Source organism: Myotis nattereri (assembly GCF_964212035.1).
Source record: "Myotis nattereri genome assembly, chromosome: 5".
Lineage (NCBI taxonomy): Eukaryota > Metazoa > Chordata > Mammalia > Chiroptera > Vespertilionidae > Myotis > Myotis nattereri.
Genome location: NC_138080.1, coordinates 51575145 through 51601922, shown reverse-complemented (window position 1 = coordinate 51601922; position 26778 = coordinate 51575145). Strand labels below are relative to the sequence as shown.

The 26778-nt window shown below is 53.0% G+C and overlaps 1 protein-coding gene and 1 pseudogene across 2 annotated transcripts; both read right to left on the bottom strand.

Annotated features, from left to right (window-relative positions):
- Positions 1–3933: 3933 nt before the first annotated feature.
- LOC308520251 (flt3-interacting zinc finger protein 1-like) lies at positions 3934–8385 on the bottom strand (annotated as a pseudogene). The gene is made up of 2 exons: positions 8262–8385; positions 3934–5476 (listed from the first exon to the last, which is right to left on the bottom strand). The product of its transcript is annotated as a flt3-interacting zinc finger protein 1-like (transcript).
- A 673-nt stretch (positions 8386–9058) lies between these two features.
- LOC308520250 (phospholipid-transporting ATPase IK-like) lies at positions 9059–24778 on the bottom strand (the record flags this gene model as incomplete). Its single annotated transcript, XM_081092764.1, has 24 exons — positions 9059–9271; positions 10344–10471; positions 10669–10807; positions 10986–11219; positions 11788–11871; positions 14554–14777; positions 14864–15104; positions 15373–15457; positions 15682–15757; positions 16309–16420; positions 16546–16710; positions 17545–17675; positions 17753–17941; positions 18293–18684; positions 18770–18960; positions 19489–19577; positions 19896–20054; positions 21116–21198; positions 21667–21737; positions 21871–21943; positions 22547–22608; positions 22929–23030; positions 24133–24246; positions 24677–24778. The coding sequence occupies 24 exons, from the start codon at positions 24776–24778 to the stop codon at positions 9059–9061; spliced, it is 3459 nt and encodes a 1152-aa protein (XP_080948890.1).
- Positions 24779–26778: the final 2000 nt, after the last annotated feature.

The window sequence follows — 26778 nt, the reverse complement described above, 5'->3', positions numbered from 1 at the left end:
ATTCAAATATATACTTACTAGAGGCCCAGTGCACAAAAATTTGTGCACGGCAGGGAGGGGGGTCCCTCAGCCCAGCCTGTGCCCTCTCGCAGCCTGGGATCCCTCAGGGGATGTCCACCTGCTAGCTTAGGCCTGCTCCCGGGGGGATTGGGCCTAAGCTGGCAGTCAGACATCCCTCTAGCAACCCAGGAGCCCTTGGGGGATGTCCACTTGCCAGCGGGGAGCAGGCCTAAGTTGCAGTCGGACATCCTTAGTGCTGCTGAGGAGGCGGGAGAGGCTCCCACCACCACCGCTGTGCTGGCAGCCTTCAGCCTGGCTTGTGGCTGAGCAGAGCTCCCCCTGTGGGAGTGCACTGACCACCATGGGGCAGCTCCTGCATTAAGCATCTGCCCCTTGGTGGTCAGTGTGTGTCATAGTGACCAGTCATTCCCAGTCATTCTGCTGTTAGGGTCAATTTGCATATTACCCTTTTATTATATAGGAGTGCCTGGCCAGCCTGGGTGAGGGGCTGATGGCTGTTTGCAGGCTGGCCAAGATCTCCAGCAGGGACCCTCACCCCATGGCGGTGTGGCCAGCCTGGGTGAGGGGCTGATGGCCGTTTTCAGGCTGGCCACACTTCCCGGTGATCCAAGCTCCCAGCCTCTCCTTTTTTTCTTTTTGCTTTTTTTCTGGGATTTATTTATCTTCTATAATTGAAACTTTGTAGCCTTGAGCAGAGCCCAGCTCCAGCCATGGCAGGTGGGAATCTTGGCTTCCTCTATGGCCAGGGGCAACCCAAGCCTCCTGCTTCCTCCAGCTCTGTGGCCGTGGCCATCTTAGTAGGGTTAATTTGCATACTCGCTCCTGATTAGCTGGTGAGCATGGCTTGAGCATAGCAGAGGGATGGTTAATTTGCATGTTTCTCTTTTATTTTATAGGATATCTGTATATCTGTGCCTGTGATGGAATATTTAGACCATAAATGCCAGAAACTCATGAAGGTTGATAGGATTTATTCTTTATCTACTAGTATATATGTAAAAGCCTAAGCAACCATTCAACCTGTCAACTGTCCCACTGTTCCACCAGTCGCTAGGATGTGCACTGACCATAGGAGCTGCTCCCTGGTGGTCAGTGTGCTCCCACAGTGGGAGAACCAACTCAGCTGACCAATGGGTGCTAGACACAGGGCTCATGGCTGGCCACCGCAGCCTGGAGACCACATCGGAGCGGCAGCAAGCCTACTGAGCAGCGGCAGCAGGCGGGCCAGGATGAGTAGGAGCAGCAGGCAGGAGCAGCAGACTGCATTGGACTGCTGGTTTCGCCTGATCTCCGCAGGCCACACTGAGGGACTCCATGGGTGCACGAATACGTGCACCAGGCCTCTAGTCCCAATATAAACTAAGAAGAGGCAGAAAAGGATTTATTTTATGGTTTAGCTTCTATATTGTAGATAAATCAATAGCAATGCTAAAAATCTTGAGCTACATAATCCTATAGAAAAATATGTGTTTCATCTCCAATATAATTTCCAGTACTGGTTCATTACCAATAAATGCGATTCTCAACCCTTAATCTGTCTGTCAACTATTTAAAGCGAGAGAACACTAAAGTACAGGCTTACTAGTTTATATTCTTAATTTTAAGTTAGCCAAAGCAATGGAATCCTCCCAGGCCACTTTACTTGGAAAATACCAATCTCAATGCATTTTTAGAGACTAAGAAGTTAATTCCAAGCCATTCAGAGAACAGTGTGATTCCTACAAGCATGCTATCATGAGCCAAGCCCTCTTTTTTAGTCCATGGGAGCATAGCCACCTGTTGCAAAGAACTGGAGCCACCACTAATTCCCTCAGTCAGTGGGAGTCAGAATACTTGTGTCTGAGGCTGATTTCCCCACCGGGCTTGGTGGTAGCACATGTTCAGCAAGGTGAGTAGTAATTAAGCTGTGTGAAGTCCCATTTCTCAGGCTGAGAGGAACAGGGCCTGCAAGTCATTTCAAACCCATTAGCTGGGGGAGCAGCAGCAGGTAAACACTTGACTGCATTGGGCTCTGCTGGATATATGTTGGGGTGAATGAAGCCACAGGGATACTGCATTAGCTCTAATGAAATGTCTTGGCTAAGTAACCTCAGTCTGCATTTGCCAAATGGTTAACTGCTCTTACAGCCATTTCATAAATGCTCACTCACAAGGGGCACACCGAGTCCACCCCCTTTTGCTCCTTCATGCAGAGATGGTCTTACCATCGCTTCAGACTTGAAGAGGAGGAACCATCCTTTACGGAAAATGCAATATTTCTTCAAGGGTGTGGGAAATGCTCCTGGGAGGACTCCTGCCACCCTGAGCCACGCTGACCACAGTCACTGCCCCGGGCCCTTGGTGCCCACACAAAAGCCAAGGTGAAATAGTATCTTCCTAAATGCAAGGCTGCAGTCACCAGCAATGCTCTTACTAAAATACAATCTGTTTGCAATTATACTTCAAGTGTTCCGCTGTCCTCGCTGCTTACGCCACCTGGAGCCGGAAAGGAATCCTTTTGCAATGAGCATTAGCCCTTTCACCTCACGTAGATGGTTCTCTGTTCATTTGTAGACCTTGTAAACTGAGGATTAAATTCTCAGTAGACCTAAGGCAACCAAAGGCCTGGTCCTCTATTTTTCAGATTTTTTTTTTTTAAGGGGTAGGGTTCCATGTAGTTGATAGGGTTAAGTGCCATCTCAAGGACTCCAAATTCCTTCGCTCTGTGAGGGGCCTGCTCTAAGTCAGGAGGGAGGAACCCCCACACCCTGGGGCCAAGGTTCAGACAATGAGATGGCATTGACTGACAGGATGAGGTTTATTGGGGTCTTGGAGACACTGGGACTGGGATGAGGGGGTGAGATCAAGGCTCGTGGGGAGAACCCCCTAGCCAGACCCTCCTTCCCCTTGGGGTTGGGAGGAACACAGAGACAAACCAACTGAGATGGGAAGACCAACAGGTGCTAGAACAGAGTGGGAGGAGACCCCAGTGTCCGCCAGCTCCCACTCAGGTGAGCTAGCAGGTCGGGAATGACGCCGAAGAGGAGGGGCGTGTCTGCTGTGTTCGCTGTGAAGAGGGTGCAGCGCAGGCCACAACAGGGCCAGCCATTCCAGTGGACAGGAGGCTGCGCATCTGGACCAGTCCAATCTACTGGGGGGGGGGGGGAGGGGGAGATGCCCAACCAGCCTAGTCTAGTGTTTGGGGGTGGGGAGATCACTAGGGTCGACCCATTCCGCAGTAGGGGAGAGCAGCCTGATTGGGAATGGGCTGAGGGCAGGGGGATCGACCCTGGTCCTCCTTCAGCACAGGGAATGCAACAGGGAAGGCAGATTCTGGCTCTATCCAGCACCTAGGCAGCGGTTCTCAACCTGTGGGTCGCGGCCCCTTTGGCGGTCAAATGACCCTTTCACAGGCGTCGCCTAAGACCATCCTGCATATCAAATATTTACATTACGATTCATAACAGTAGCAACATTACAGTTATGAAGTAGCAACAAAAATAATTTTATGGTTGGGTCACAACATGAGGAACTGTATTTCAAGGGCCAGAGGTTGAGAACCACTGACCTAGGGTCACCAGTGATTGTGGGGGGTGCATTTGGAAGGATTCAGGGAGATTGGCGCATGGTCCCCCCACACTCTCCAGACCAAGGTCCTTGGGAATGATGCCTCTCAGGGAGGGGGCAGGCTGCCCTTGGGGAGGGGTGCCCATCTTTTATTAGGGCCCTAGAGGTGACAAGTACTTGTGGAGGCCCATTTCTTGGTTCCCCAGCATAGGGGCCCATTGATTTGGGGGTGCCCAGCTCAGGGCCGATATAGGTTTCTGGTGGCTCCATCTCTCCAGCCAGGGCCCCCTCATCTCAGAGTCCCTGTCTGGGTTTGGGTGGCCCCCTGGGGAGACCCCGAGTCCAGCGCCAGGCGGCGGGGCGTGGTCAGTCTGAGCTTCGGTGCAGCTTCAGGTGCCTGGAGAGGTTGCTGAGCGTGAAGCCTTTGCCGCAGATGTGGCAGGGGAAGGGCCACTCGGTGCCGGTGCCGTGCAGCAGCCGGTGGCGCTTGGGGCAACACTCATGGCGGAAGAACTTGCCGCACTCGAGGCACGGAAGGGCTTCTCGCCCGTGGGCACCAGCACGTGCCGCTCCAGGTCCCGCGGGGCCCAGAAGAGCTTCTCGAACTTCTCGCACTCGGAGCAGCCGGAGATCTTGCTGCGGCAGGAGCTGGCCGCGGGCTCCCGGCGCGGGCTCCCCCTGGGGGGCCGCCGTGGCTGGCATGTCGGTGCTCTTCCAGAGCCGCCAGGGCCGCGTGCAGCGCCCCGCAGTGGCCGCAGCCGTAGGTGGCCGCCCCAGTGCGCCTCCAGGTGGCTGGCCAGCGCCGCGGCCGAGGCGAAAAAGGCTCCACAGTTGCAGGGCTACAGAGTGTCCTCCCAGGGATCCGCCACGGCCGCCGGTGGTGGTGGTGATGGGGCTCCCCGCCGCCCACCCCCCGGGGGGCAGTCCCCCCAGCTCGGGCACACCGCCCCCCACGCGACCCAGGAGGAGCCCGCCGTCCCAGGCCGGCCTGGCATCCCCGCCTCCTCGGCACCACCCTCCCCAGGGGTCTCGGGCCCCGCACCAGCCCCCGCGGCCCAGGCCTGCGCGGGGTGCGCCGGGCCCTGCAGGTCGTGCGTCAGCTTGTGCCGCTCCAGCAGCGCCGCGGCGTTGAAGTCGCGCTCGCAGCGCGGACACTGGAAGGGCTTCACGTCGGTGTGTGCGGCCCAGGGGCCGCCAGCTCCCGGCCGTGGTCGAAGCGCCGAGCACAGGCGCCGCACGCGGATGGGGGCAGCGAGGCCGCTGCGGCCTCTGTCGCCTCCGCCACCCCCAGCGGCCCGGGCCCACCCCCTACGGGGCCTCGCCCCGCCAGCGCCCGCGCCCCCGCACCCGCACCCGGAGCAGGGCCCCACGTTGCAGCACCCGGAGCAGGGCGCCACGTCGCAGCACCCGGAGCAGGGCGCCACGTTGCAGCACCCGGAGCAGGGCGCGCTCAGGGCGGCAGGCGCGGGCCGGGCTGCAGTGGGGACGGGAGCACCCGCGGGGCTGGCGCTGGCGGTGGCGGCCCAGGCTGGAGCGCGAGGAGAAGCGGAGCTCGCGGGCCGGCAGCGGCAGGGCTCCTCTCCGGGGTGGACCCCCTGGCGGTGCCACAGGCCGGCGGAGTCTCGGAAGCCCGTGTGCGAGCGCAGGTGATGGGCCGGATGGAAGCTGTGCTTGCAGCCCTGGCCACAGCGCGGACACGCGTGGGGCTTGAGCCGTGTGACGAGCGAAGTGGCGCCGCAGGTCCGAGCGGTAGCGGAAGCTCTTGCCACACTCACGGCAGTGAAAGGGCCCGCGGGGGGCGGTGGCGGCGGCGGTGCTGGGCCCGGCCGGCCGGCGGGGACAGGGCGCGCTGGCCGCGGGGCGTCATCCTTGGTGGTGAGGCCTGAGGGCGGTGGCGGGCGGGGGCTCTCTGGAGCAGGGGAGACATGGAGGGAAGGTGAGGGGAGGCACCTCCCCGAAAATGGTGGCTTTTATATTTTTTTTAACTTTCTCATGTTGAAGCCAAAGCACTTTAATCCTCCTAGGCAGTGGTTCCCAACCTTGGCTGAACATTAGAATCACCTGGAAATCTTTTTTCTTTTTTAAATATATTTTACTGATTTTTTACAGAGGAAGGGAGAGGGATAGAGAGTTAGAAACATCCATGATAGAGAAACATCGATCAGCCGCCTCCTGCACACCCCCTACTGGGAATGTGCCAGCAACCAAGGTACACGCCCTTGACCGGAATCGAACCTTTCAGTCCGCAGGCCTTCACTCTATCCACTGAGCCAAACCTGTTAGGGCCTGGGAATCTTTTTAAAATCCTGATTTCTGGGCCTCATCCTCCGGAAATTCTGTTTCTTTGTTACTAATGTTGTGGCCCCACCACGCCCAAGGCTAGGAAAGCTGAGGGTAGAGAACTAAGGTGACACGTGGCTTCTCCAAGGTCCTCTTCCGGTTTCTCATGGAGAACTATGCTTGAGTTTGGGCATGAATTAGGAACCATATTCCAGCAGATGGCAGCAAAGTATTTAGCACCTGAGATTAAATACCAGGACATAATCATTAATATTTTCAAAAGAATTTACTTTGCTTAGAGTCTTATTGTTTAAGAAATACATTTTTAAATCTTTATTGTTGGGAGTATTACAGCTCTCTACCTTTTTTTCCCCATTGTCCCTCTCCATCAGGTTCCCACCCAGCCCCATGCCTTCACCACCCTGTTTATATGCATAAAAATTCTTTGGTTAATCTCTTCCTGTTCCTCTTCCCTGCTTCCCTCTGAGATTCATCAGTCCATTCCATGTTTCCATGCCTCTGGTTCTATTTTATTCATCACTTTATTTTGTTCATTAGATTTCACATAGAAGTGAGAGTATGTGATATTTGTCTTTCTCTGACTGGCTTATTTCATTTAGCCTAATAATCTCCAGGTCCCTTAATGCTATCTCAAAGGGTAATAGATCTTTCTCTCTCTCTCTCTCTCTCTCTCTCTCTCTCTCTCTCTCTCTCTCTCTCTCTCTTTTATAGCTGCATAATATTCCATTGTGTAAATGTACCACAGATTTTTTTTATCCATCCCTCTACTGTTGGGCACTTGGGCTGTTTCCAGATCTTCGCTATTGTAAATAGCACTGCTCTGAACATAAGAGTACATATATTTTTTCTGGTTGGCATTTTGGGATTCTTAGGATATATTCCTAGAAGTGGGATCACGGGGTCAAATGGCAGTTCAACTTTTTTTGAGGAAACTCTACACTGTTTCCCATAGTGGCTTTATCCACAGTAGAACTTCTTTCAAAAGTTGAAATCAATCCTCTGAAATCCTACCACTGCTTTATCAGCTAAGTTTATGTAATATTCTAAGATTGTTGTCATTTCAACAATCTTATTAGCACCTTCACCAGGAGTAGATTCTGTCTCAATGAACTACTTTCTTTGCTCATTTATGAGAAGCAACTCCTCATCTGTCAAAGTTTTATCATAAGATTGCAGCAATTCAGTCACATCTGCAGTTCTAATTCTAGTTTTCTTGCTATTTCCACCACACCTGCAGTTATGTCCTCCCCTGGGTCGAACCCCTCAAAGTCATCCATGAATGCTGAAATCAACTTCTAAACTCCTTTAATGTTGAAATGTGGAAAACCACTAAGAAATACATTTTATAAGGCTAAAGCTGCCACAGATAGTGACTCCTCTGATGGATCTGGGCAAAGTAAATTGAAACTTTTTGAAAGTAATTCACCATTGTAGGTGCCATTAAAACATTTACAATTTATAAGAAGAGGTGTCCCAGCTGGTGCCCCAAGCCTCAGTGGGGTGGGAGAGGTGTCTCTCACTGAGCAGAGGTAGTACATCCTTCGGGTTAGAGCAGCTCCCTCCACGCCCACTCCTCATCCCCATCCTTCCCACCAAAGCTCCCAGCAGATTGGTGCATACAGCTCCCAGGGAGCTGAGAGGATGGCTAGGAGATGGGGAGGATGAGCCACCATGGTCCCCCTCCTCTTCCTTGCCCCCATAGGCGTGGGAGGACAAACCCTTGTGTGGAGGATTGCCTTTCAATAGATCTAGATCGCAGTGAAGGAGGTGCTCTGCCCGGAGGAAACCTGACCAGAAACAGGTTGTCTACAATGGTTTAGCACTAGGTTCCCCAGGAACATGTGTTGTGCGATGGACAGGGGGCACGGGGTGGGAGGGTGGCTCCCTTTCCAGCTGGCCCTGTTTTCCAGACTGAGGCACCCTCGGCATCACACCCCTATCTGACCCCCTGCAGGGAACCAGCCATGGGGCCAACCAGGCTTCAACAGTCCAGTCCAGAGTCCCTAACTGGCCCTACTTAGTCAGCTCAATGAGCTGCTGCTGCTGCTTGACCAGCTTCCCTTCGAGCGACCACATAGCCATCTGAGCTTGCTTTCTGGACTTCCTGTTCCAGCAGGTTTTAGCCAGTGTTCTTGGAATCACTGTGGTTGGTCACATCTAATACACCCCCCACGGCCAGTAGAGGATTTCCCCATATATGGTAATTTCAGCCCCTTTGAGAGCCTTCTTTCTAGCCCCTGCCCTGGATATGAAACCAGTGGCTCCCAGTATATATGCCCCTTCCCTGACATTGTTCCAGTATTCTGAATACTTAGCCACAGTGGTCAGTAATCCCCAAAATCTGTCCTTGGATTTCTTTCTCTGGAATCGCAGTCTGGAGTACACATAGGTACTCTTTCTTTTCGGATAGAGTTCACACTTGAAAATATCTTTTGGCCAGAACCTGAGGCGGAGCACCTGACTCAGTGCCACAGGCCTGCTGATGGTCTTTGGAGAATGTCTGAGGAAAGTGGCCATGTTTATAGCTGTTGCAATTTCAACCACATGGTGCAGAATGGAAAATCAGACCATAGTCTGGTGACAAATGGAGTGTATGCCTGATTCAAGCATCCTTTGGGTGGTTTTACTAGAGTATCAGAACACCAGTGATGCTGTGCAACCCTGTCTGTGATGTTGGCTATGCTCTGACAGTATGGCAAGTCTCTTGCCGCCAAAGAGAACCTTTCCATACCTAGACCTCCCCATCTGTAGAATGGGGTCAATACCACATACTACCTCACAGGGGTGTTGTGAAGACTTAGAAGAATGTCAAATGTTTTTAATATTTAGATGACATTAATGGAATCTATACTGTGTAAGAATTACATGAAAATGGACATTAGGTAAACTGTACCAGACACCAGAAATGTGTTGTTCAAAAGAGCATTTTAATAACAGTATTAATTTATAGACTTCATGGCCTAATTAATTTTTTCATTATTACATATACCAAAAAGGAAGAGAGAGAGAGAGAGAGAGAGAGAGAGAGAGAGAGAGAGAGACAGACTGCCCTTCCACAATCAAGGAGGAGCTCATCACAAAGATGATATCCTCAGAGGACACCTTCCCTCTCCAGTGCTAGAACCTATTCTCCCCCAGGAATGACATCTTCTACTGGTACCAGGGTGACTTAATGCTCATGGAAAATTCATCAGATGAAATCTATGCTTGAGGAATGATCCTCATCAGATGAGTATTTGTTGACCACTAGTGACCTGCGCATAATTGTGCCCTGTGTGATGAGGTCTGCATAACCTTCTTGGTGGGAGAAGGCATAACTTGAGCGACGGGCCCGTGGCACCCCAGCTGTCTCCTCAGTCGGGACCTCTTCCACCTCCTCTTCTTTCTCCTCCTCCTTCTCTTCCTGCAGAGTAAAGGGGCAAGCAAGGGTCATCAAGATCTCACACTGTGCAGACTGCTCTTGGGTTACCTGCTCCCAGTGGCTACCATACATTGACCAGGCTCTTCCATACCTAAGTTGACCCAACTAGAGTCCTCAATGGGACCTGATTCTGGATCAACTGCCAAGTGCCTTAAGTGCGCTCGTATGTCAAATGCAGGAGAAATTAACCACGGGGTAGCCATGTCTCCAGCCTGTGTGACAAAACATGGCAGGTCTGTGGCCATATCTTGGTACACTATTCCAGTCAATTCTGTAGCCCAGCCCAGCAGCTTGTCCTTCTAGGTTTGTTACCTGAGACAGTTTAAGTCCCCCAACATGTTTTCATTGTGGAAAAATAGACATGAAATGTCCCATTTTAACCATTTTTAAGAGTATAGCTCAATGGCATTAAGCACATTTAGTCACACTGTTATGCAACTATCAACTCCCATCCATCTTCAGAACTTCATCTTCCCAAATCCAAGCTGTTCCCATTCAACACTAACCCCCCAGCACCTGCTCCCACTATCTACTTTCTGTTTCTATGAATCTGACTCATCTAGGGACCTTCTCCTATGAATGAAACCATGCAGTATTGTCCTTTTGCGATTGGCTTGTTACTGAGCATAATATCCTCAAGGTTCATCCACATTGTAGCAGGAGTCAGAATTTCCTCCTTTTTAAAGACTGAATAATATTTCACTATGTGGATGAACAACACACTGTGTTTATCCATTCATCTATTGATGAACAGACACATTTGGGAGTGTTTTTAATCTTTTGCCTAAACCTTTTCCAGGTCATTTCTGTCATCTCAACCCCCAAGTCCTAGATAATTCATGGTGGAAGTCTGACGAAGTCAGTGCTGGAACCAGATTGGCCACCTCCACTCCAGGAAGTATGGTTTCCTTTCTGGGGTCCCAGAGCCCATTACTTGGCCTCCCAAGAGGGCACTGGGTGTGCATCTGGGTCTCCAAACCCCTAACTCCAGCTCTACATCTCCTTGGAGTCCCTGCTTCCAGCAGTGTGCAGTGGGGACCCCAGCCACCCTCACCTTGAGAGGTAGCTGCTTGAGGGCTTGGTAAATGACACGGAAGGCCAGTACAGGCAGGGTGTTTAGTGACACATTCAGCATGACCACCAGCAGGACGTAGGGGTGAGATAGCACGTTTTGTTCAACAGCTGAAGGAGACAGGGCAGGGTCATGGCCTGCCTCAGGGTTTAGACTCCCTAGAGCCTGCTCCAAACCCCCTCTTCCTGACACCCACCTCCTTCCTCACTCTTAACCCCCAGGGTGCCTTTGTGCAAATTCTCTTACAACACTGGTCCCACCCATCTCCAGGGCTGCCCCCCCCCCCATCTCTTACTGGAAGGCTCACACATAAAAGGGAAGGTTATGGGGGAGACTGTGAAGAGCCAGACGCTCTGGCTGGCCCTAGTTACGACTATGTAGAAGCAGAGGCTGAAGAAAATGGCCAGCACGCTCAGGATTGTCCAGTACTTGATGATGAGGATGACCTGAATGGGAAAAGGGAGGGTTAAACCAGGAGGGCCAGAATTCCAGGCAAGGCTATGTGGAGGAGGTTGAAGGGTGGCACCTGCTAAGGCCTCTCAAGGAGGGTCATCAGGTGATGAGACTTCCATGGTTGGTGTCCAAAGTCCCCCTGGGAGTGGGGAGGGCAGCAGCCCTGCCTACCTCCATGGTGACTGATAGCAGGCCCGACAGGGACATGACAGTGGCAAAAGACTGATAGTCACTGATGGGCCCAATAATGTCATGGCTGATCCACAGGGTCATGAAGAAGTTGACCAGGGAGGTTCCTGTGCCATGGACAATGGCTTGGAAGAAGACCCAGTAGTTGAAGAGCTCATCCTTCTGGCCAGCAATGTACAGCTCAGGCAGCTCCAGACTCTGCTCATCACTCACATCCTGGAGTGGGGGTGGTGGTGGAAGAATTCTGGAGGTTGGTTTCCCAGGAACATGCATGTTGGCATGCCTGAACCATGCATGTGAGAATGGTGAGATGGTGAATTTTGCTACTGAATTTTGCTACTGAATTTTAAACTGGTATAAGTTTTACCAGTTTAAAAACTTATAAAAGATGAAATGCTATGTCTTATTCCTCAGGTCACACCAGGAAGCCTCAAGTACTAATTGTTAGCCCTCTGTGGTTGGTGGCTCCTGCCTGAAGAGCATAGGTATGAGGCACTTCCGTCATCCTAAAGGATCTACTGGACTTCCCTAATCTGGATTACGTAGCTAGACCCCTATTAAAGAGGAGAACCATCTTTTCTGATCTCCTCCCCACTGTGAGATTGAGACTTGTGGGAGGTAGCTGGGCAAGAGAGCTTCATCCACTATCAGGTTGGGCTCTGGTGGGAACAGTAGTACTCTCCCAGTCCCATCCCCACCCTAGCCCAACACCCCTGGAGGAGAAGGTGGGGCAGAGACAGGAGCATCTTCAGGGAAGGAGGAAGCAAGTCCTTGGCCTGCTCACCTGTTCAAACAGTCCGATGTACAGAACCGGGAGGGTGGTGTACAGCAGGTTGAAGAGCGCCAGGAACCAGCTTTCATAAAGAGGCTAAGGGTGGGAAGGGATGGGAGAATGTGGTTAGTGATAAGCCTTCAGATGCCAAATGGCCAGAAACCAAAATGTTCTTTACCTGAGGAGACCCACTCAAGTTAGCTATGCACCTGGGAAGGATTCCTAGTGAGTTAGGAAGTTGCATTATAATCAACGGATGATTAAGTTTGGAAAATAAAAGAGAGAAAAAGCAGAATCTAATTATTTTAAAATAGAATCATTGTGTGTTTAATATGAGAACTGCAAGTAAAGAGCTATAGGAGGAAATATGGCTAAAAAGTGTGTTTTTTGGTCATTTTAGATTTAGGGAGACACTGATGGGTAAAAAGGAGTTGGAAGAGACCCCAGCAGACAATGAGCTCAACCAATTCTCTTTCCAATACCTGTATCCAGTCCAGTTAAAGTCTATGGAGGAGAGAGGGGTTCTGTTCCAAAACCATTTTTAAAAATGTGGACAAATAGGGGCCACATGCTAACCTGACAAGCTTAGAGATTGCCTGTGTGGCAGTCTTGCAAACTCAGAGATCTAACATAACCACAAAGGATGGTCTAAAATGAAAACTTTTAAAACTAAAAGCAGTTTATGGTGGGTAGTCATGTCCTAGACCTACATCTTCCCTGACAAAGGTCAATCTTTACCTTAACTGAACCTATAGTCTTTTTGCATGTATAGCATGTCTTTGGAATGTCACAGTAATTTTCCACTTTGTGGAGACCACAAATCCCCCCATTGTTATAATTGTTGACTGTTAACTATCCTGTACCCACCTATGTAAAAGATGTGTCTATCATTTTACTTTTCATTCAAATCCAGAGGTTTCCCTGCTTTGCTTTCTTTCATGCACCTCCCAATTTATCACTAATACATTTCATGTAACCCAATTTTGCTTCCTAGCAATTGTCTTCAGTTTGGTTCAAATAAACTCACAAAAAATTCTCTACAGATTTGAATGTTTCTTACATTGACAAAATTTAAAAAAAAAATATTTTATTGATTTTGAGAGAGAGAGTTAGGCAGAGAAACAGTAATGTGAGAACAAAATATTGATTGGCTGTCCCCTGCATAACACCCACCAGGGATCAAGCCCAAAATCTGAGCATATTCCCTGACACAGGAATTGAAACAGCAACCTTTCAGTGCATGGAACAACGCCCAACCAACTAAGCCACATTGACCCAGAACTCAAAAACCATTTTATGCGCATTCTGCAAGCAAAAATATAATGATCACAAATTTTATAAGAATCAAGTTTCTCACTGCTGGAGAAGTGTCATAAATGAGTACCTGGAAAAGGCTAAGCTGAGCCTTGTCTTGTAGGATTGGAATCAGAACTATCAGTGTGAACTCACATAATTTTTAATATACACAAGCTAGATGGGTAGACATATAAATAAAAAATAAACATAGAGATGCTTCTATCCATGAGCTAATATGTGTACATTTCCTAAATTTGTCTATTGAGAGGGTAATAGCACCCAGTGGCCCTAAGCACACACTGAGCACTTAGCTCTTAGTGTCTAATACTACCCTTCTCTGATGAAAAGAACCAGGTTTCCTTATTAGCCTGGAACCTCCTGTAGTGCCAAAAATGAAGTTATGCTCAGGGAATAAAACAGGCCGGGGACAATCGGAGCAATGAAATACACAATAAAAAATACCCAGGAGTCCAAACTGATAAAAATAAGTAATTTCATAAATAAGTAAGGGAGAAGGAATGGTTGGTTCTTCCTACAGAAGCATTCCAGTTAATAAGTATTGAAAGACAGAATGATGTCCTCAGTAAGACTAGGAAAAAAACAAAGATGCCAACCCTCACCATCTCACTGGGAGTTCCAGCCAGAGAAATTAGGTAAGAAAAGGAAATAAAATGCATCCAACTTGGAGGGGAAGAAAGGGAAAACACTATATTTGCAGATGACATGCAGGAAATCCCCAGGGATCCTCCAGAAATCTCCTAGAGTCAATAAAAAGAATTTAGCAAAAAACCCCATCTGTTTCTACACACCAGCAATAAGCTATCTCAAAAGGGAATTAAGAAAACAAATTCCATGCACAGCAGCATCTAAATGAATAAAATATTTGGAAACAAAATGTGAAACAAACAATTGTACTTATTCAAGGGTGCCCTCTGGTAAAGCTCTCTCTCAAATGCCTGGATAGCAATGACAGCAGCTTATTCGCTATCACAGCCATCTATTTTCAAACAATTTCCTGATACTCATGGGAAATCATCTTCCTAGGACTCTTCTCAGGCTCTAGGAAGCACACTTATTCTTCACCACAACACTGTCAAGAGTGTCTTAAAGTTAGACCCAGACCCCATAGTCTTATCTTCTCTGGGGTTCAAGCCTTCCCTCTTTCCCCTAGAAAGATTTACCTTTTGGAGCATGTGCTGTCCTGCCCTGCCTTCAGAGCTCAAATCTGTCAAATATCCCTGAAAATGTCAGGCTCAAAGCTGACTGAGCAAAAACCATCCCCTCCCTTTATCTATACTCTATACCTCTATGAGTGCCATAGAAATTATTGATTGGCCCTGTGACCTCAGGCAAGCCCTGCCCCATGAGGATCCTAGAGTGGAGTAGGTAGTGCCCACCACCCTTCTGCAGGCCATGGGAAGGGCACAGAACCCCAGAACCCCAACACAGAGAATCCCCAAAGGGCTGTTGCCTGCAGTGCACCTGAGCAGTGAAGCCACTGTAGAAAGCGAACCAGATCTGAACCATCATGATGGCCAGCGTCTTGTAAATGAAGTAGCGTAGGAACTTGCACACTCGCATGTAGGACCAGCGCCCGTGCACCAGCAGCAGTCGCCTCAGGAAGCGGAACTGGGCCAGCATGTAGTCACTGTTCTGCACCGCCTGCATGCCCTCCTGGCCCGCCAGCCCTACACCGATGTCTGCAGCTGCAGGGGCATATGCAGCATGTTGGCCCTGGGCCACCCCCAGCCCACCACATGCCTTCCCCCCAGAACCGGTGCCCACCACTCACTCTTGATCATGTTGACATCATTGGCACCATCCCCGATGGCCAGGGTTATTACCTTCTTGTATTTCTTGACCAGTGCCACAATCAAAGCCTTCTGCTTGGGTGTTACCCGGCAGCAGATGACTGCTTTGCACCTACAGGCCAGTTCCACGAAGGTCCGTTCCCGCCACACCTCCAGACTCTGGGGGGTGTTGGAGTCCTTATTCTGCTGCACTGGCCTTGCTACACTCTTCATCAGCTGGTCCTGGTTAGCAAGGGAGGGTGGGGGCGAGGGGGCACATCACTCTGCCTTCACCTCTCCCCTTAATGAACGTCCCCAACTGGCCTCTGCTCCCTCCTGGCCTTCTGCCCCAAACCCCAGTGTGGACTTGACCACATGGGCTCCAGTTCATCTGAAAACCATCTCCTAGCATGGATTTCATTTTGGCTTTTCCAACAGTCTACCCCCACCCCGTCCTCCCTGTTCCCTCCCCCATGTTAGGGACCCCAGTCAAGCCTGAGTTGACACTGACCAGAAATTCTCCACTAACGATCATGGCAGCCATCTCGACCTGAGGCAGGTTGTTCTTGGTCTCCTGGTAGGCTTCCAGGATTGCACTGCAGGGACCCAGTTGGGGCTCAGCCATGCCCAGAAACAAGCTTCCTTCCATCCTCCACCTCCAGCTGTGCCTCAGTTTCCCCTTCTGGGAGTCCAGCCTGGTGGAGGCTGAGGACACTCTGCTGATCCCCAGGGCCACACCTAGGTGTCCATGGGTGTTCACTATCCCCCACCCTGACCTTGCCCCCAACCAATTCACCTGCCCCCACCCCCAACTCCTTACATTATCTGCTCCTCATCCAGAATGTGCATGTCCTCAGACAGCAGCTGGCAAGCATAGCCAATGTTCACCGCAGTCTCTGCAAACCAGCCCAGCTCAGCCTCTGCCTGGGGCCATGCCCAGGCACTCAGCCCACTTCTGGCTATGGCAACTGGTTCAGAGGAGGGTACAACCCAGGCTGGCCAATGAGAGCTTGCCCTGAGATTTTGGCCTGCAGCTCTGAGCAAAGGGGTCTGCACTCTGGCTATCTGGGGCAGGGGCCAAGGGATCATTAGACTTATCAGGCTAGGGCCCATGGGCACTTTTAGGAACCCACCAAAAGAATTTATTTTAAAATCTGAATAAAACTTATGTTTTCCAGCCTTGACATTTGTCTTTATAACAACACCACTGTAAAATGTCATTTTAAATATTTTGTGTGTATGTGCCTCCCACCCACAGAAGCACTAATTCAGAACCTACTGGCAACCACCTGAGGGAGGTGCCAGCAGTTTTAATCATCCCATCTTCCCTTCCCCAGGACAAAGTGGGGGCAGGACTGAACCCAGACCAGTGGGATAGGTTGATGGTATAGTGCTTGGGGCATCTATAGGTCCTTTCTCCCACATCAATGGCCTCCCTAGGACCTACCTTGCTTGTCCCCTGTGAGTACCCATATTTTGATGTTCCCTTTCTTGAGACACTGGATAGTTTCAAGAACACCATCCTGAAGCCTGTCTTCAATGGCTGTGATTCCCAGCAGCTGGATGGGGAGTGAGCAGGAATAGACTGACTGAGCAGGGACCCAGTTAACCCCAGCACAAGTGGGAGATCCACGGTCCCATAGCCAGGGTGCTGGAGCCCCCTCACTTCTTGTGCCACGCTCACCTGGAGGTCCTGCTCTATCTCCTCATACACCTGGTGCAGGGCTTGGGCTCGGTTCTCAAGAAGGATCTTGGCTTCCTGGTGCCGCTGGCTCCACTCTTTGTACTGCTCCTCTTCCACCCTTTTGTAGGCCAGGCACAGTGTGCGCAGGGTCTCCTCAGCAAAGGACTGGGGGCCGGGCGGGCAGGCAGGTGCCACCCTGTCATCTCTGCCTCCCTCTGCTTCTTTCAGCCCCTTCTCCCTGTGCTTAGGCTCCCTGAACCTTGATTGCACTTCCCCAGTTCTTAGAAACTAGTTACCTGCCCTGGACTCCTGCTCCTGACAGAGCTGGGCACTCTGAGAAGTCCTGAATGAGACGCCAAGAACACTCTTTGCACAAACCCTGATCCCTGTGCTGGGTGAGGCTGAGGATTCAGCAAAGCCCTTGGGCAATCTCAAAGGGTCAGAGCTGGGCCATAGAGCAGTAACCTGGCATAACATGTCAGCCCCATGTTAGGGTCAGGCAGGAAAGTCTCTCTGGAGGTGGCAGAGCCCTGAGGACCAAAAGATCCTGAGTGACAGAGTGGAGGAAGGCATCCAAGCAGAGAGAACAGTGTGTGCAAAATTCCTGGGGCATCGCATGAGCATGGGGAAAATTGGGGTCCTGGGGAATGCCCTGTGGGCAAGGGGGGGTTAGTCTAGAGAGGGCAGCAGGACACAGCTTCGAAAGCTTAGCTGAGACATTCGGGGTTCACTCATGGAGACAAAAGATTTGGGGCAGAGTGTGTCTCAGAACCCACACCTGACTAGAAAAGGTTTGAGGGGGCTGGGAGCATCCAGGCCAAAGCCTAACCAGAGAGGGTCACTTGTGTCACTTAGAAAAAATGCTCCCTCTGTGAAGGGTTAAGGGCATAGCCTGGCCAACTGCATATGACTACTCTGTGTACTGAGGCAATTTCTCTGCACACCTTCCCTTCTCTTTACCCCCTCTACCCAGCCTCCCTCCCTTCTCACAGGACTCACAGTTAAGGCCTCTTCGGTAGCTGCTTTCACGATCTGCTCTTTCCTATACATGTCTTTCTTATGCAGGCGTTCGAAAAGGACAGTGTCTGCGCCTTTGGTGTAGAGGTAGATGGAGCCCTCGGGGTTTCGGACTGTGGAAGGAGAGGCCTGGCTACCTATAAGTGCTCCCCTTCCTGCCAATCTCCAACCCTGGGCCGAGGGCGCTCACCCAGAATGGACATCCGCTTTCGGATGCTATTGAAGTCCATCAAGGCCAGGACCTGGTATACCCGCTGCTCCCCCAGCTCCATCACCGTGATGCTGTCCTGTGTGCGTGCCAGGAACACATAGCCGAAATTCCGGGCTGCTGTGACCAGTGCCTCCTCATCAGGGGATGCTGCCTGGTAGAGTAGCTGGTCTGGCAGGGGAGGGGCCATGGGATGGGATGTGGGAGGGGAACATTTGCTGAGGACGTGCAGTCTTTTTTGGGAACCTACCACCCATCTCCAATGGACACAGTTGGTGCTCACCAGATATAAGACAATGGTCTCCTGGGCCAGTACAACCTCTAAGCCAAGTAAAAGAAAGTGGGCACTTGGGCCCCCATCTTGGGACCTCCCCTTCCCAGCTCAGTAACAGATCTCCAGCCTCATGCCTGAGCACCCTCTAAGGTGGGTAACAGGAGCCCTGGGGGTTGGGATGGACAATCTCGAAGGCCAGACCACCACCTCAGAAGCTCCAGGGCCCGTGTAGCCAGCAAAGCACTCACCGTCTTTCTCCTCCACCATCACTGTGTGGCAGATGGCCAGGAGACGCCAGAACTCCCGCACCACCTTGTCCTTGTTGGTGCGCACAATACTCAGGAGCTTCGAGTTTCTGAACAGCAGCTTCTTATCAGCAAATACGTTCCAGAGGAAGGGGTTCTCCTTATATATATTCTCCTGGTCTGGGCTGTAGACAATGCCGTTGATGCAGCACTTCTTGAAGGTCATGATGTTCTGTGTGAGCGTGCCAGTCTTGTCCGAGAAGATGTACCCCACCTGGCCCAGCTGGACATTGAGACTGGTGCTACGGGCTTTGGCAGGCAAGTCCTGGGGAGCATAGTACATCTCCACATCCCAGTCAATGAAGATACTGTTCCCCAGGTAGATGAATTCAGCTCTGCAAACACATGCCAGGTCACACCCTGTCCCGTTGCCTACCTGAGCTTCCACTTCCCTCTAGCTGAGTAGTGCCCGGGACTCACGTGATGAACATGGCCATCGGCATCATGACACTGAGCAGAATGACGAAGCTCAAGAGTATAAAGATAGACTCGGTGGTCAGACTATGCACGTGTATCATAGGCACATAATAGTGCTTGGTCTTGAATTCTGTCACCTTGCTCCAGAAGCCCAAGGTCAAGGCCACAGAGATCAGCACCACGAATATGCAGATCTGCTCAGCAAAGGGAGACAGTAGAGCCTGGGGGAGAACCCAAGGCAGCACCGACACACCACAGTGTAAAAGAAACAGGAGAGGGGAAGCACCCCCACCCATCAGGATGGGGGAGGAGGGCTGAGAAGAGGTGGCTGGCAGTCCTAGGGGGAGGGAACTTGCAGGGGTTTTGCTGAGTTCTATGGCTGCTATTATACAAATTATTACAGTGACTTATTTAAAAAGACAGTTGATTAGGCAAAAAGTTAAGAATTGTTAAATAAATGTCCACGGAGGGTAGGTGAACATTTTATTGTCTCCTGTAGGTTTGAAAAATTTCAGAATTGAGAAATGTTTTAAAGATTTTGATTACAAGAATATTTTCTGGCCCACAGACCTCTGTTTGTAGGATCAGGCTGCACACATTATTCAGAGGAAGGAAACTGAGGCCTGAAAAGTGACAGCCTTTGCCTATGGGAAGGGCCCCTTCCCTTCCCTCTTTCGTGTCCCTCAACCCCCACCCCAGGGCAGGGGCTCTGTGAAGCTCACCATGATTACCAGCTTGTTCATCAGACGGTCTATCTTGGTCCTCTTCAGATGGATCTTGCCACAGTTCCTCATGATCTTTGTGTCAAAACCTGCATGGTTTGCATCCATCCACCTGTCCACCTGCCTGTCCATCCACCTCATCCTCCATCCCTCTGTCACCCCACCCCTCTACCCATCCATCCACCTACCTGACTAGCCACCCATCCAAGGGGGATGGCTCAATATGCTTATTTCCACAGTTTTAGAACCCAAAGCTCCATAAAAGCTGTGCCAAGAGCCCCACATCTTGTGGCAGCAGACACTGAGCAGGCAAGCCCTGGCCTTGTGAGTTCTTGACAACAACTTGAGGGTTCTCACCCACCCCCACCAGGGCAGCTCATGCTGCAGAGGCTTTAGAGTGGTCATACCAGCATAGATGACCATTCCATAGCAGGTGTCTGTGTTTCGAATCTTGCAGCCACGTAAAAGGATGTTGCCACTGTCCAGGGAGTATTTCTTGCCCTCCCACTCCAGGTGCCCGGTAAAGTAGTGCAGCCGACTGTTGGGTTCCTCACACACCACCTTGCCTGTGAGTAACAGAGCAATCAAGGAGCTGAGAGGCATGCCTGGGGTAGGGCCATGCTTCTCCAATGCAGGGTAGAGCAGGATGTGGGGAACACTCCCCATCACTTTCTGGCTCCAGCCACCCTCACAATGCCCAAAACTTGTCCCATTGGTACCTCAATCCTCCTGCCATGCAGCCTCCTCTTCTGGATGCTCCAAAGCTGGTTCTATTAAGCCTCAGGGCCTTTGTGCATGCTGTTCCCTGTGCCAGGACTTGCACCTCCTCAAGAAAACGCTTTCTTCTGATCCTTCAGGTCTCCCCCCCCCCCAGCCCCCCCACCGCCCACCTCCGTTAATCCCCCTTCCTCCTGGTTACAATCCTGAGAGGTCACTAGACATGTACTCCTGCCAGTGGTGTCTCGAATACCTGTGAGTTCCAGCCTCATCTCCATCATCCTGGGGACTTTGGGAACCAGACCAGCATCTGGCAGACAGTGCCTAGCTCTCCATGCAAGCTAGGCTTTTCCTCAGATATCATGAAAACAAATGCAGCCAGTGCTTGAATATCAGGAACAAAAGGGTTGTGGTTCAAGAGAAAAGATTCTGCTCCAGCACCAATTAAAGTAACTGGTTTTTGCAACAAGACAGGAAAAAAAAAATGTGTCCCCTTACTGGACCTTGGGCAAACAGTACTTGTAACCCACAGGTGTGAAATGCCTCACTTTCCAGGTGGGAAATAAAAATATACTGCAATGGGTGAGTCAGTTCCCTATCTCTGTACACACAACATGCTGCCTTTTTGATTAAACAACCAAAAACATTAAATGTGATCAATGTTTTAAAAATAAAAATGCCTGATAAAAGAGTGTTGCATGTTTTGTAACAATAACAGAAAACACCCCAACTGTTACATGGATTCACAGGCCTGGATAAGCTGGTCTGTTAAAAGCTATTTCACTTCCCTCCAGCAAACACTATTGCCATTCCCCCAAACCCAGTGATATGGGGACATTTCATGCCCACTGTACAGAGGTGCAGACAAAGGCCCAGATGGGTGGATGGTGAACGAACTACTACCTCTTACCTTGGAAGGAAGCCATACTCTTTATAGTGGTCAGCTCATGATGCGTGACTAACAGGGCCTGCCTATACTTCAAGTTGGTCTCCCTGATGATGAGAAGGCGAGTGAGGTAAGAGGTAGGAACAGATACCTCACTCAGTACCCAGTCAAGACATCTCCAGCCCCTTTCAAAAGTCACTCAAACATTTTCACTGAGCCCCTACTATGCATGCCAGCTGCCCATGAGGAGTCTGAGACCCAGAGAAAGAAAGCCTTGCCCAAAATCACACAGGGCATTTTCAAAATGGCTGAAGCCAGACTCCAGGCCTTCTTTTGGGCAGGTGTACCTGGAGCACAGTAGGGCTTCTAGAAATGTTGGTGCAAAGATGGGTCCCTTCACCTGATTTAATGTTATTGCGCCCTGCCAGCTTGCAAGTGCCCCAAAAATGCTCCCAGAATGAATGACCTAAATATCCCAGTGGGCTTGGGGATCCACATTTTGTGGCTGTTGGGGAATGAGGAAGGCCTTGCTGGCTCCTAGGTCCCCAAACCCCTACTGATAACCCACATCTCACCCGTCGATGTCAGCTGTTTCCACATAACACAAGCTGCTGGGCTCCGTGCTAGACAGCAAGACCATATCGGCCTGGGGTGGGGAAGGAAGGGATGGGAGCAAGGAAATAGCATTGCAGGAGTGAAGAGGAGAAAGACAAGCGGGAAGGCAGGCCCTCCCACCCCAACACTAGAAGTGGGAAGTTCTGGGCTGGCTGACAGCTCACCGGGACAATGTTTGTGTCATGCAGACAGACCAGGTCCCCCACATGCAGGTCCTTCCACTTTTTACGCAGAAACCTATGGCGGGGGGGAGTGGCAGGTGTAAGAGAGGGCCCCACACTGACCCATCTTTGAAACCCTTGGCCCTCTTGCGATCCTGAAGCAGAAAGAACCTCAGGAGGTTGGGGCTATAGATGACTTCAGGGTGCTTTGCTTCCCTGTGTGCCCACCTACAGGTTTTTGGGGTAGGGGGTTCTTAGCCCACACAAGAAGTCCAACCTTCCCTAACCTTGCCCCTTCCCCCAGTTTGTGTCCAAGTCTCTTCAGAATTTCTCTGCCTCCCTTTTCCGCTGAACTTTCAGGCCTGCAAGGGTTAACAATCAGGTCCTCAGCCTCTGTCCTCATCACAAAGCACATCCCAGGCCTGGTAGACAGCAGGCATCTAATAAATAATGGCTGGGCCCCTGTCACACATCAGACTCAACCAAGATGTCTGGGGGGCATGGAGGGTTCTGGGCACTCTGGGGGGCATGGAGGGTTCTGGGCACTCTGCTGGGCACTCCTCCCTGATATGTACACACACACACACACACACACACACACACACACACACACACACACAGTTGTGCTGGGGTTTCCTTCCTCAGGATGAACTCCCCAGCACAGCACTGGAGGCCTCACCTCTCCCCCACCAGCATCTCGCAGGGCCTGTTGTTGACGGTGCTGTCACTCTTATGTCGCCCCTGAGTCAATAGGGATGGGTTAGAGGGTGGCCCTGTCCCAGCCTTGTGCCTTGCCCCCACCCATCCTGCCCCCACACCACCCTGGTGAAGGGCCTAGTTGCAGAGCCGTTCCAGCTCATACACATGGCCCCTATAGGGAGCCCGCACCAGCCACATCTGTCCAGGGACCGTGGTGGGGAAGTGGGAACTGCTGGGACAATAGCTTTTGGCAGCAAGGGCCAAAGGGCCATGTTGTGCATGCACCTGTCCCTTGTGGAAGCAAGACAAAGACCCCATCCTGCCCCCAGTGCCCTCCCCAGCAGTTCCGTGACTTTACTTACGATGTCATCCACCAGGTCTCGGATGGCCCGGATGAGGAGGAGGCAGACGAGTGGGGCAAAGAGGGTGAACCAGGGCATCGTGGAGATTTCAGGAAAGACACCCTGACAGACAGGGGTGGTTCACACCGAACCACCACTCCTGACACTCCCCACAACTGCCTCCCCCTGCCCTCCCATCCAGACCCTCAACCTGGCATCCTGCGTCCCACCTGCCACCACCACCTGGGCTCAGGGCCAGCTCCCTCCCCCCACAAACCTTGAGACAATGGCCTATTTCCACACCCTGCCCAGAATTCCCCCCCCCCCCCCCCCCCCGCAGCAAACTCATCTCCCTTTCATGCCCAGCTCCCATGTCACATCTTTCAGGTACCCCAAGCATGTTCCCTCCTCAGAGCCTTGGCTTTACTATTTCTCTCCCTATAGTTCTGCTTTTCCAAGTCACCCTTCGGGCCTGAGTTCCAAGTGAATCACAGACAAGCCTGGGTGGGAGAGTGGGTCCCCTTTCCATCACTGGGCCCTGCCATGTGGTTTAATGAGAGCGGGTGTCAGGGCAACTGCTGGGTCCTCCGTTTCCAGCATTGGACCTGCACACAGTATGTTCATGGGATCGATGAAGAAAAGGAGAGGGTCAGACCAGAATGAACTGTTGAGGGCGAGGCGGGGGGGAGGTCAGGGTGCTCTGAAAACTGCCACCCAACTGAGACAGGCCGACACCTGCCCTTCTGGCAGGGTCACCCAGGTGCTGGGAAGTAGCCCAGCAGGTCCCTAGAATCTGCTCTCAACCCTTTGCTCCTCACCCTTTGGAGCCAGCTGGGTGGATGGGGCCCAGGGGGTTATGTGGCCAAGGCTGTCTATCCTGGGGAGAGGCTGCACCCTCCTTGGACCTGAAGGAGCCACTCATGCACCTTCATCGCTGAATGTGTATTGAGCACCTCCTGTGTGCCAGGCCCTGGGCTAGGCAGGGGGACTCAGCCATTTCCCAGTGTGTGAGGAGGAGCCAGACACTGCCCCACCCCTGCCTCCCCATCCAACCAAACAACCAACCTCACAGACAGACACACATCCTCCCACCCCACCAAGTGTCTACACAGCCATGTGTCAAAGGAGGTCAGGTAGGGCTTCCTGGATGAGGCGATTCCAGCAGGTGGAAGGAATGATGTGTGCACAGAGGCTGACCCCTGGGGCCACCCCCACCCTGCCCTACCTGGAGAATGATGACAAAAAGGAAGTAGGAGTTGGATATTCGGTGGAACTGCTCGTACAGGTTCAAGGGCAAGAAGGAGAAGAAGTTGTACTTGGCTGTGCGAATGATGTTGCCCTAGAATGAGAGCCAGCATGGGGGCACTGCCCAGGCCAGGACTCCACCTTGGCCTCACCCACCCTTTAGCTACTATCAGCAGTAACTGAGCACCCAGTGCAGACAAAGTCTCAAGCCAGATGTACTGAGTGCTCGCTGAGGGCCAGGCCTTGAGCCAGCATTAACTGAGCCTCTACTGAATGCAAAGACTCACCGAAGAGGGCTGTGGCCCCATATTTCTCAAAGTGAGTCACACACATCAAAAGATTTTAGGTAGAGCCTGATGTACTTTGAAGGTTTAATATTAACTGATTTTAATGGGAATGGGGGGGGGGGGGGGCTGGCAAGGAAACACAGGACATTCTAGCACCAAACTGGTGACTTGCTCATGATTAAAACTGGGGGCGGGGGTGGGGGGAAAGTGTGGGGGGAGGTAGGAGGGGCCGCCCACCTTGTACTTCCTCCTCTGCCAACACAGGAAGGCCTTCTCCTTGAACTGGTTGTTGTAGGTCCTGTCGTTGGCCTTCACTTCCCAGGTGAACACTGAAGCCATTGTGGGGGGAAGGGGTTTGCAAGGGGTGTAAACCCGCCTAATGATCCCCCAGAGGAGGGTTCGTGGCACCTGGGGAACCTAGACACGGGGTCGCCTGGCTCTTGGCCACGGGCGTGGGAGCTGGTGGGCCACCACCAGCCTGGGCCAGGGCCAGGGCCAGTCACCAAGTGTGGACACGGACCCGCCCTTCTGCAGGCGGGGTCAGAGCCCAGCGGCTCTCCCGGCCTGGGCAGCCCGCCCCTTCCGGTCCGCAGCCCCCAAATCCAGAGTCCAGCACTCAGTCCCGGGGGCTGGAACTGCTGGGACCCAACGAGAACCCCGCGGCGGGTCTGCCGGATGGGTGTGGGGTCCCCCCGTCAGCGAACCTCTGCACGGCTCCTGGCTTCCTCCCGGGCCCCCCCAGCGGCCCCGAGCACGCACCTGCTTTCTCCTCCTCCTCCCCCTGGGCCTCGCCGGGGGCCAGGCTGCACAAGCTGGCCGAGCTGTGGGGAGGGCCCGGGTCAGCCGGGGGCCAGCTTTGCCAGACCCGGCCATTAGTTCTGCCTCCCGACTGTCACCTCCCGCCTCACGGCTCCCCTCCTCGGGCTCTGAAGGCTCAGCCTCTGGCTCTGGGTCCTCCCCTGGGTGCCCCCAGGATGAAGGACTGTAACCCCAGCTGCCGCTGCCCCCTCCACCGCCACTGCCCCCCACTGCCCCCGCTGCTCCCAGCTGCTCCCCACTGCCCCCCACTGCCCGCCACTGCCCCCTGCTGCCCCCCACTGCCTGCCACTGAGCCCCGCTGCCCCCTGCTGCCCCCCACTGCCTGCCACTGAGCCCCGCTGCCCCCTGCTGCCCCCACTGCCCACCACTGAGCCCCGCTGCCCCCCGCTGCCCCCCACTGCCCGCCACTGAGCCCCGCTGCCTCCCCTGCCCCCTGCTACCCCCCACTGCCCGCCACTGAGCCCCGCTGCCCCCTGCTGCCCCCCACTGGGCCCCCCTGCCCCCCCTCACCCCCCCTCAAGATTCCCACATGGACACCAAGCCTCCCCAGCGAGGGGCTCCCTCCTTGTTTGCTGACCGACTGTGTGGTCCGGGTCAGAGGTCGTGGCCCTTAGTGTGGCTACAGCACCCGCTGCTCCGGGTCTGAGTGTGCTCTGGAGGCGGCATCGCCGTGAGGGAGGCAGACAGCAGGCTCCCCCGAGCCCTGACACCGCCCCCGCCCCCGCCCCCCGCCTCCTTCCTGGTCCCTCCTTCAATCGGGGCACCTCACAGCCCCCAGCCGCTCCCCCAGTCCTGCCCGCATGCCCCTGCCCGGCCAGCTGCCGCCTCACCCCTCGGGTTTCCGCTCGGGGTGCTCAGGAGGGCCCAGTTTGAACAGGCGCCTCTTCCGGGCTCCCCCTCTGCTCGGGCTGCCCCCCATCCTGAGCTTCATGCTCTCTGTCCTCCGTCCGGGGGGCGGCTGAATGGAAGCCCCTGGCCGTTATAGCCGTTGGGGGCTGTCAAGGGCCCTGAAGCCGCAGCGCAAGCACGGGGCGGGCCTAAGGGTGTTGTGGGGCGGGGCCTAAGGGTGTTGTGGGGCGGGGCCTAAGGGTGTTGTGGGGCGGGCCTAAGGGTGTTGTGGGGCGGGGCCTAAGGGTGTTGTGGGGCGGGGCCACGGCGAGTGGGCGGGGCGGGGCTGAGGCTGCCTCACCAGTGGGGCCAGCATAGGGGCGCTGCAGTGGCCCAGCGGGCAGGGTCCTGCACAGTAGGGTGGGGTGGGGTGCCATGTGGGGGGGTAATAGGCACCAGGAATGACTAATTACTAATTATTAGGGTCGGGACCTGGCAGAGCTGGGCCGGAGTCAGGGGAGTGGGGCCAGCGGAAGCGGGGCAGGGCCAGGATGGGACCGGGTACCTGGGCGAAGTCTAGCCGCCTGGGTTTTCTCGCCTCTAAGCTGGCAGAGACCATCCCAACGCCGGACGAACCGCAGTGCCCTCCGGCTCCGCCCTGGTGTGCGCCCACTCAGCCGCAGCCTGGGCTC